At 38.2% G+C, this 11,393-nt stretch overlaps 1 protein-coding gene across 1 annotated transcript; it reads right to left on the bottom strand.

Moving 5' to 3' along the window:
• Positions 1–1,045: 1,045 nt before the first annotated feature.
• Positions 1,046–9,857, bottom strand: CRYGS (crystallin gamma S). Its single transcript, XM_019023735.3, has 3 exons — positions 9,649–9,857; positions 4,700–4,942; positions 1,046–4,313 (listed from the first exon to the last, which is right to left on the bottom strand). Exons 1-3 carry the CDS (start codon positions 9,667–9,669, stop codon positions 4,041–4,043), a joined length of 537 nt encoding a protein of 178 aa, XP_018879280.2. The 5' UTR covers positions 9,670–9,857; the 3' UTR covers positions 1,046–4,040.
• Positions 9,858–11,393: the final 1,536 nt, after the last annotated feature.

Below are 11,393 nucleotides of genomic sequence, written 5' to 3' on the forward strand. Positions count from 1 at the left end.
TGAACTCTAGGGACAATTCTGCTGGCTGTGGAAATTGCTGGGAGCTAGAACCAAGGGAGAAGCTTATGGGAGAGCTAAGAAAAGGCTGAACTCCCATGATAACAAAAATATGGCTCTTTTTCAAGGTAGTAGGATGGGTTGGACCATTCTGATATATTTCTTCCCAATTATGAGGCATCTGCCAAAAATGCAGAAATGCTTTTCTGAAAACAACTAGGGGGTAGAAACAGGGATTTAAAAAGCTAGACAAGTTAAAACACACACACACACACACACACACACACACACACACACACAAAACTGATAATAGCAGTACTTTACTACTCAGAAACAGTACTAATATGACAACCATGGTGGTAAAGAACTGGTGACCCTCATTATAACATAGATTCCATACTTGCAAATTCACCCACTCCCTCCAATTTCATTGTAATCGCAAAATCACTAATCGTGGTGCTCTTGTGATCATTTATGGATATGAGCAGAGCAGTGAAAAATTTGAGTCATCCAATGAGTATATTCCCAGCTAAGGTCGAACAAATGCTCCCCCTTCTTGTTTCAGCTCCCATACTGTAAACAAGTCTCCTTTCAACCCATTTAGTGTCATGCTTTCCGCATTGCACTGTTCTTCGTTGGTAATTTCACTGTTGAAAACATCCCCAAATGTAGTGCTGAAGGGCTGTCTAGTGTTCCTAAGCATGAGAAGGCTGCGACGTGCCTTACTGAGATACCTGTTAGATCATCTTTCTTCAGGCAGCAGTTAGAGTGCTGCTGGTCCTGAGCTCCATGTTAATGAATCCACAACATATATTCAAGAGTCTTTAAAGAGAAACACATATGAAAAAAGTTTATGCATTGATCAGTTGACAAAAATGTGACCAGAGGCTTACAGGAACTTAACCTAGTATTTTATCTAAGAGCAATAATTCAATATTTGCAATTCAGTGTTTGAGGTATTTTTATGGAGTATAAGTACAGAAAATAATGAGAATTAACTGTATATGCTACATATTTTTCACATATTATCTCATTTTAATGCCCACAAATTAGGTGTTATGTTAGTTTCACAGAAAATTGAGGATATACATGTTAGATTATGTGACTTAGAGCTAACATATGGAAGTGGCAGAATTTGAATCCATTTCTGTCTAACTACCCAAAGAGGAAGAGAACTCTTTAGCCCTTTGACTGGAGAGTTGGCTCTTAGGGAAAGGTAGCCAGTCATCCATATCAGGGCTGGGCCACAGGGAGAGCTGAGCTTAGTTAAGAACAGCATAGATCAGAGAAAAAAGATGAAAGAACTGAACATAATCCTCCAGCTGTAGTCTGCACTGGTCAGACTACATACAGCTATGACAGTGGGGAGAGAGAAATGACCATTAGCTCGAAGAGAGGCGCCAGGATGGTGAGGAGTCTGGGAGCCCACACATCAAGAGAGAAAGGATGAAAGAAACAGGCATTGCTCAGTGTAGAAATGCCAGCATGGAAGCAAACTGGAGGCATCTTTAAATACCTAAAGAGCTATCCTATGGATGAAAACTAGGATTGCAGGTTGAAAGCTTCAGGGATCAGATTTTGGCTCAATCTAAAAAAACAATTTCTGATATTCAGAGCTGTCCTACAAGCCAAGATTGGAAACTGGTGGTCCACAAGCCACATTCAGATGCAGATGTATTTTGTTGGTGTGTAGTGATTTAAAAAAAAAAAAAAGTATTTAAATGCCCTTCTATTGGGTAATGTGCTCATTTTCACAGCTTGCACCACTCTCTGCTCTTAGCCCCATGTCACTCCTGTGTAACTTGCCTTGTCCTTGAAGTAGGGTTGTCAGATTTAGCAAATAAAAATATAGGATACAGTTAAATTTGAATTTCAGACAAATGACAATTTCTTAGTGTAAGTATGTCCCATGTAACATTTGGGACATACTTATATTTATTTTTCTATCCCAATAGACAGTGAGCTCCATATATGGGAATATTCAGAGACTTGTCTTAGAGAAATTCTTGTGATGGAAATAGGGTTAAAATGGTTTAAGGGTGTCCTTGCTTTATTTTATTGAGATCCCCCATTTCAGAGCGATAAAACAATAAAAGGTAGGGGGAGATAACTGAATTATCAGGTGCTGTTCTGGGTGTGGGAGACAGGTAAGACACCAGCTTCTTGTCCTAACAGCTGAATGTTCTACCAAAAGAGCTGGGACTGACTGATAGATAAGGATATAAAGTGTTTTTGACCTCTAATATCAATTGTTAGTCAAATTCCTTTTAAGCAGAAAGTTGATTGGTGTGTCTGCAGCTGGAGAAAATGATAGCAATCTCTTTCTGGACCAAGGCATGAACCAGGAGGCATGCAACACTCCAAAATAATAATCCTGCTTTTATCTGTCAAAAGCCATCTTCTACTTCTCTGAAACTGTGGTTAGTCATCCTAACACTTCTTGTTTTCCTACCCTGCTGCCAGAACTACTTTTCTAGTTGAACAGACTGTGACCAACTCACCAAAGAACATGGCAAGCAGTTGATATGAGAAAAGAGACTGATACTAACTTACTTATCACAACCTATTTCTTTGGCAAAAAATCAGTGGATCTCTGAGGTCACTTCCGGAAACTGTGCCTCTAAAAGTAAGTGTCAGTAGTCCTTGGTCATCAGCTAGTTTTTTAATGTCCTCCTGCTGGTGTCTGGGGGATTAGAATGTTTGTGTTGGATGAGACTCCAGAGAGCATTTGGCTCAACTCCCTTGTTTTGGAGATAAGGAAAGGTAGCTTCATGGTATGGTGGCAAGATCCAGAGCTGATGGCTGCAGTCAGCTCACAGGCCAGAGCTCTTTGCAGCTCAGCAAATGGCCTCCCATTCCTTCTCCATTTGTCACGTTTCCCTCCCTTACTTACACCCACTTTTTTCAGTCTCTCACTTGAAACAGACAAAATGACAAAAGGGAGGGGAAGATAACAACATGAATAAACATATTTTGGGGTGAGTATGCACTGTGCACTATAGAGTACACACAAGGGAAATTTAGCAATTCTAATTTGTCCTTTTGGGGAAGGCTCCCAGATGACAGGGGCTTTGCTATCTCATTTACAGATGGGTGCATTCTGCATATCCCCAGGTTCACTTGTATGCTCACTAAATACTCCTGGCCATACTGTTTCCTTCATCATTCTCCTCTTCAAGATTAAATAAAATCTCAGGGGTTACTCAAAGCAAGTAAAACTTGATAAAACTCCATTTCAACTATTACAATGTACGGACACTTTTAATATGTCCTTTCTTTACACAAAAAATCTAAACTTAGGATTGAGAAGTAACTAACACAGCAGTCTTTAGATCTTAAACAAGGACTTCAGATGGCTTATGGCTCCACCATTTTCAAATAATAACCCTATTTTCACTGGTTGTTCTTGATAGACACTCTGTCCCCTCAATTGGAACATCAGAGGACCCCGTCTTTTCTACCTTTAAAAATTTTCAGGGGCTTCTACAGACACTATATGCACAGATCTCCAGCCAATGTGTTGAATGCATGTGTTAGAAAGCAGAACAATGACTTTGGGAGCAGAAGTAGCCTGGACTGAATCCTGGCTCCTCCATCCACCAACTGGTGAATTTGGGCAACTTTTAAATTTCTCTCAGTTTCCTTATTTATAAAATACCGACAAACTACCTCTCACAGGGTTGTAAAGAGAAAATGAAATAATGTAGGCACTCAATAAATGGTAGCAATTATTACTGTGCCTGTTGAATTAATGCAAAACATAAGCTAAAGGAACCACCACATGGCAGTATGACTTTCTAACCTTTTAATGAGATCTCATTTTGTCTGGCACAAAGATCTAGATTGGTGATCTGGCAGATGGGTAGCTTTGTGTGACTGCCCACTGTGGCGAGCACTGTATTGCTGGTCCCTAGAAGCATTTAAGGAGAGGCGTTATAGTCAGCAGTGGGATGCATGCCAACTGTTTTATTGATGATGCCTATTTGGACCACAAGGCCAGCCAGCATTTGGGCCCCAGGAAGAATATGGCCCCATTCAAGTCATTACTCCACAATGCGGCGGAAAGACTGGACAGCTGGGGAGGCTGCACCCCAATCGATGGGCTTCCGGTACTCCTTCTTGTCCAGGAGGTACTGCCTGCCACGGTAGTTGGGTAGCTCATAGAAAATCCAGACACCCTCCAGCACCTTACAGGAGTGGATCTCTCGCATGTGAAATTGCTCCATGATGGAAGGGCAATCTTCGGTGGTTTCATACATCTGACCACTAAAATCCCCTTTCTCAAAGATCTGAATCTTATACTGGCCTCCACTAGGCTGAAAAGACACAGGAGAAAATGAACAGAAACCATTATGGAAATCAACAGCAGGTCAAGAACTTAGAGAACAGTATTGCTCAGAACTTATTACCTTGAAAGCTAGATGATCTGAACTCCCATCTCACCATGTACTGACTAAAACAGCTAACTTTCAATAAGAAAAAATTAATTCTTCAAAACACTCAAGAGGCAGAGATAGCACCCTGGAAATTAGTGTAGTCATTCTTGTGATGAGCTGCTCTAAGATGTTACTCAAGCCTCAGCAGCCAACAAGCAGCTACTCATTAAGAGGTAGAGAAGACTCAAGAAAATGTTCACCTAAAAGCAAGAGAAAGCGGACAGAGGGCGTGGGAAACAAAGGGAGTACACAGTCCCCAGACTCACCAGATGAACAGCTCTGCAGGAGCTGAGGCGGTCGTTGAGGCCCATCCAACGCTGGTATTCAGGGTACTCTCCCTGTGGTAAGATGTACATGTACCCAGCAAAGTTGGGCCTTTCATAAACAGCCCAGGTGCCTCCTTCCACTTTAATGGAGTTGCAGCGACTTAGGTATGTGTGGAAATCTGCACAGTCGCAATCACAGTCATAGCGACGGCCTTGAAAATTTTTGTCTTCATAGAAAGTAATCTGAAGTAGAGGGCAAACAGAGAAAGAGCTGAGGAGCTGGGTGGCTTAATTCACAGATAAAAATTAAGAACATAATGCCTACTTTAGAAATTCCTTTCACCTCAATTTTGAGGAAAAATATGTAGCTGTACATCACCTTACAACATTGCTTTCTGACAGACAACTTCAGTTGTCAACAACAGAAATGAGTACTTCCTGAAGGCTGAACATGAAGCAAAACAGAAGAGGGCTCTAATAGAAGCGAGCAGTCTCAGACTCAAGTTCATTTTCCTTCCTTTATGTTCCCACAGCTCTCTGTACTTACCACATTATATTATAAATTATCCATTTATGTCTACCCCTCCCACCAGAATCCTAGCATACTTTTTCCAACGGCAAGTACCAAGCCTTATTTGAGCTATCAATCCTCTGTGCCCATCACTTGACTTCAATAATTGTTTCATGAAGATGACTCCTAGGTGATAGGGAGGATACACAGAGAAAAATAAAGCGTAAACCTTAAGCTTCACAGAGCTTATTTTAGATAGATGTAGAGCTTTCATATATGAAAATGTATCATATTATGTTCTTTATTATTAGTTTATTGCCAACAGAGTAGTTGCAAAGTAACAAAATGATAAGAATCCTCTTTGCCTCCAACTCTTATCAAGTTTCTGCCACAATGCCTGGGGTAGGTCTCTGATGGCACTGAAAAATATGCAGCCCTGTGAAAGCAGAAACAGTAAGTCTGGACTACAGAGCTCCCTCTCTACAATTAGCCTTACTATCTTCATCCAGCCACCTCTCTGAGCTTCAGCTTCCTATTTGAAGACTACAGCAGACTGGAAGTTCTGGCTTTAAAACAACTCTCAGAGCTTTTCTGGCTGAAACAGGAGACAGAGTTCCTAGGAACTCCCAAGGATTCACCAAGCAGTTCCTGAAAACCACGATGAAAACTACAAATGAGCTACAGAGCTTGTCCCTTGTTATTCAATAATTCCACAATCTTTTCATCTTCTTTTTTTTTAAGATGGAATTTCAGATCAATGCTAGGTTATAAACTGAAACCACAGGTGTCATGCTTCGAACAGTTAATTACCTGGCATTATGCCGCCACCTTGTGGCTGATTTACTTTATGGATTTCACGGGAGAAAACTATGTGAGTCATTTCAGATGCAAGGAGCAGAGCCGGGTACTGTCTTGAGAGGATCTTTGAGCTGAGCATTGAAGGATAAGTAGGTGTTTTCCAGAGGCAAATGAAAAGGAACAAACATGTTTAAAAGAATAAAGTGAAAGAACATGGCCCATTATAGGGACAATAAGTAGTTCATTAAGTCCAGTACATATTGAATATGTGGTGAAGTACTAGAAACTAAAGCCAGAAAAATGACACCAGAATCATGCTGGAATCCCTTTGGTGATTATGAATGAGTTGGACTTAGTAGTGTGTGCCTAGAAACGGATGGCTGCTGTGGGCCAGGTGAGAGATGATGAGGGCCAACCAAAAGGCAACTCCAATGTGAATGATGATGAGAAAACAGTAAAGTACTTCAGGATTTGGTGACTAATTAGGAGGGAATGAGAGGAAGAAACGAAGAATGACTCATAAAAAGCTATAAAATCTCATTCTCCTCTATCCTGGGTAGTTCTTTCTATCTAGATACTAATATACTAATAATTGTTTCCCTCCACCTTAATCTTTCCCTTCCCTTCCCATTTATCTCAATTATTCTCTTTCCTGTTCCCTAAAAGGGTCCTTTTTCCTTCCCACCCCTAAATCATCTACTTCCTCTCCTTTATCCCCTGCCCAAATTTCTTTATGTTTCAGTTCCCTTCCCATCTTAGCACAGTACAGATTTAGATATATGGTACCTCAGTTTACGGATGAAGAAAAAAAAGAAAAGTCTCAATACTACTGCTTTCTTGCTACGTGACCTTGGACAGGGCAATGAACCTTTCTCTACAGCTCTTCATTGGCAAAACAGGATGACAGTGTCTCTTGCAGACGGTATGCTCTGACGGTCCAAGGGGATGTTGATAAAGTACTTAGTTTAATAGCTGACTCACAATTAGCAATAAGCTTTTGCTACAGTTTTTACAGATGAAGAAGTTAAGTGATTGGCCTAATGTCACTACCTAGTTACAAGTTAGTTGCAGACAAGCTGGGGGGCTGCAGTGCAAAACTCCTGGTGAGTGAACTATTGTTCACTTTATTTTCCTTTGCTGTCTTTCTGCCTGCCCAGTTAGCTTCGTTTAACATGGCAGCACTTACTCTCTTGGACAATGACCAAGGCTGGGCCTAAGCCTGAGGGGCTCTTCCTCATGACCTGTGGAGAGATCTTTAGGAAAGTCAAATAACTTCTCTAAGAATGGATAGATTCTTAACTCCTTAATTCATATGTTCTATTTGCCTTTGGTTTTTGACCAAACAAGTCACCAAAAAGAGCCTTTGCAAAAGATATCCTATGGGAAATGAAGTTAATAATACCATCTATTTCACTTCATAGTTTCTCACATTTACTGCCTTCTGCACATTTGCGTGACTAATTATCAATATCTGCTAAGTAAAAAGATACACGATGCCTGATAAGGTCACCTGATGTCCACCCTCCCAGGAGACCAGCCAACCATCCAAAAGTTGAAACAAAGCCCTCATCCTGTTGCTATGGAATCATTACTGAGCTCCAAGACTAAGCTCTCCTTTCAGTGGGAGACCTTCTATATCTCAGAGCCAGAGAATGTTGCACCTAGCTGTGCTCAATTTCTTTTTGTAGAATAACCATGAAATCCATGCTATTGTCAGCCTAGAGGTTTTGACCCTTGGGCAAAATATTTTGTAGAGAAGGCTAAAGAAATGTGCAGAAAGTTTTCCTAGAAATTATTACAAAATTCCTATCATTATCAGGTTTATTTTTGGAAAAATGGCCTACTAATCCAATGCAGCACAGAGAAAAATATCTTGAGTATCCCAGAAGTAATGAAAACATACTTAGTAAAATCTATTCCTTTTGCCAAGCCCATAACTCCTCTGATTAAACTGCTAGCAAGATAGTGGGAAAGGAAGAAGCAATGAGAAAGAGTAAGAAATAATTTACTATCTCCTTTACCCTAGCAAGCAAAAGTTATTTAACTAAATGAACGACTCAGCTATAAATAAAAAAGAGTACACTATTACTACTCTGCAAATCTTTAAAAGCAGATGTTTTCATCTAAGATGGTTGTATAACAGCTTTACCTCAAGATATATGGATATCCCTCCTCTAAGAACCAAAAATTCTTTTTTAGTGGGATTTGCATGGTATATTTTCAAGAACCTCAGAGCACTGAAGACACTAATTTTTCTCCCCAAACCTCCTGAATGACAAGCATGATTATTAGTTCTATTTTCCAATGAAAAAAAAAATCAAGCACTAATAAATTACAGAACAAGTTAACAGGTACCTTCTGACATGATGCAACAGGAAGTACACAACATTGCCTATGTAGCTTTCTTGCCAAATATATTTATTCTGAATCTAAACATGAGGAAACAATTAGACAAATCTAGATTGCAAGACTTTCTAAAACACATCTAACCTAGGCTTTGAAAAATGTCTCAAAAACAACAACAAAAAGGGTAGAGGGACATTTTTAGAGGGGCTAAAAAAAATTAAAGAGAATAAAGAGACATGACAACCAAGTACAATACGTGTTTTTCACTGGATCCTATATTAGGGGAAAAGTCCACCATGAAGCCCTTTTCTGGGGACAATCAGGGGAGATTTGAATATGGTCTCAATATTAGCTATTATATTTATGATAACTCTTGGGGACATGCTAATGATACAGTGTTTATACAGGGAAACGCCCTTGTTTTTAGGAGATACATGCCTAAATACTTAAGGCAAAAGTATAATAAAATCTGCTACTAATTTTCAAATGGTTTAGTAAAGAGAGATGGAGATAGGAGAGACCAAATATGGCAAAATGTCAACAACTGGAGAATATAAGTGAAAGATATACAAATATTCATTCAACATTTCTTTGCCATTCTTTGAGGATTCAATGGGTTTGAAAATTTTCGAATAGCTGGGGGTAAAAATCAGGCAGCGGTTTTGTCTCATCAGTGGAAGCGCAAAAAAGAAAATGAAGGCATATTCCCTCATTCCCAAAGCCCTACCTGAGAGAATAATTTCCAATCCAGTAATTGTGAGTTAAATATTTTAGAGGCAATTTTCTGACTGTAAGGGAGCACTTTATTTGAGGAATGAGTAAAAATAATTGCTTGAATGGAAGAGAGATGTAGGACTTTATTCACCTGATTGGCCCATCCACTTTGGCCTTTTAGAACACAAATGGTTGAGGCTAAATTTCAGAAAACAAAATTTTAATTGATTATTAAAAGTTTTCTGCTCAATATAATCCCCATTAGCATGCCTTATTCCTATGGAGAATATCAGTTGCATAGCATATTAGTTGCTAGAAGGCAGAAATAATAATGATATTTATAAATTACCTGTATAGTATTTAACATAGCACCATACATAAAGATAAACCCTTAATAAAGTGTTCGGTAATTCTGTTAAGGGTAGAAAATATAATAAGCATTTCTTAATCTTCTCTCTCAATCCCAGTTCTCTAACCACTATCATACTCACCTCTAGGCAAAGCAGCAAAAGCTTTTCTGTGTGTTTAATGCATCATTAGGTGAAAAGCGGGTAGGCTAAAAATCAGTATGACTACTTACCTTGGTTCCAGTTTTAGACATTTTTGGTGCATAGACTGGTTTTCCCAGTGCTGAAAGAAATTCAGGAATGGCTACAGAGAGTTAGAGGCACAGTGACATTTATATGGGCTGGTTTCAGTCAAACATTTGCTTAGTCATGAGAATAGGATCCAAAAATTGAGTCAGTCATTTAGACGCTATTGATGGTTTCTAGAAAAAACAATTGGGATTATAAAATAAAGGAAGGCTTCAGTACCGCCTTTAATGCTTACCAAGCAGGGCTGCATTATCGACTTTGCTGAGTCAAGAAACCAAAACCCAGACAAAGTTGTAAAAATTAAGAACAAAAGAGTCTCTCTTTTTTTTTTTAAGCAGCCTCTTTGAAATTCCTAATGTCCTTTTTCTTCAACAAAGCTTGTGAGAGGTAAGAGTCAGAAGACTACCTCTATTTCTGGACAGAAGTGACATGTTCTAAAGGCAACAAAACTTACATGACAACTAAATGCAATGCATGATCTTGTGTTTGGGGAAAAAAGTCACTATAAAGACACTGCTGGGACAATCAGAAAACATTTTAATATGGACTGTAAATTAGATAATACTATTGTACCAAAGTTTAACTTCTTGAATTTGATCATTGTACTATGACTAGGTAAGAATATGTCTGTTTCCAGGACATGTATGCTACCATTTAGAGGAAAGGTTCAAGACGTCTGCAACCTATTCTCAAATTGTTGAGCAAAAATAAAACAATACTATCATGTCGAGAGTGGTAAACAGAATGTAGCAAAATGTTAACAACTGGTGAATGGAATCTAGATAAAGGGTATGTTAAAGTTCACTGACTTATTCTTGCAACTATTATTTAATTTTTTTCAAAACACAATTTTTTTTAAAAAAGAGCTCTAATCCATAAGAAGGGTGCCACCGTATGTAGAAAAGTGACTGTGTGACTCCTGAATTTGCCAAGGGTTAGCTAACTAAACACAACAAGCTACTGGCTAGGTGGTCTTCTTTGCCCACAATACAACATTGGAACATGTTAGGAGAATATTTTTTGGCCCTAATACACCTCTGACTTTAGGAATGAGATTGCATTTTATGTAAATACAAAAAAACCCAACAAATTAACTTTTCTCCATTTTTAACTTTAACTGATCAAGTATATTCTCAAAAGTCAAACTTCCTCATCTTTCTATTAACAAAACTAACAAATATTTTAATAAATGGGATGTATTATGGTCAATTCAGAAAATGGCAAATGTGCCTTAATATAAAGATTACTGAGAAAATATTAAGCTATATGCTTGGTTTTCTGAATTTTATAAAATTTTATAAAACTTTAAAACTTTAAAAAAAGTATCTGAGTACCATTTATTTCATTAACAAATAGCAATATCTAAAATATATTTCTATTACTCCAGTGTTTATTTGGTAATGGTCTGCTTCTTGAATTTCATCTTAAAATAAAAACCATGTAAACTTCAATTAGAATTAAACATTCTGAGGGTTAATTTTTACTTTAGAAATACAAAAGACTTTTTTGATAGAATTACTAATTAAATGGCCAGAGAGCATATGAACCAATGTTTATCAGCAATCTGATTCACTTCACTCATTTGGTAATTTGGTAATTTCACTCATTTATCTGAAAGAAGGTTTTCCCAAGTAAATGTAAACTTTACTAGTTATTTTGAGAAATGACACTGGAAACCTTTTCTAAAATTAAAACTAAAGCTTTATCTTTTTACAAAAAAAGGAAATTA

Source organism: Gorilla gorilla, chromosome 2, assembly GCF_029281585.2.
Source record: "Gorilla gorilla gorilla isolate KB3781 chromosome 2, NHGRI_mGorGor1-v2.1_pri, whole genome shotgun sequence".
NCBI lineage: Eukaryota > Metazoa > Chordata > Mammalia > Primates > Hominidae > Gorilla > Gorilla gorilla.

Coding starts and splice junctions, on each gene's coding strand:
- CRYGS (XM_019023735.3), bottom strand. CDS start 9,669: ATGTCTAAAACTGGAACCAAG. Junction 4,943..9,648: donor TGTCTAAAACTGGAACCAAG/GTAAGTAGTCAT, acceptor CCTCTACTTCAG/ATTACTTTCTATGAAGACAA. Junction 4,314..4,699: donor CCTGCAGAGCTGTTCATCTG/GTGAGTCTGGGG, acceptor GTGTCTTTTCAG/CCTAGTGGAGGCCAGTATAA.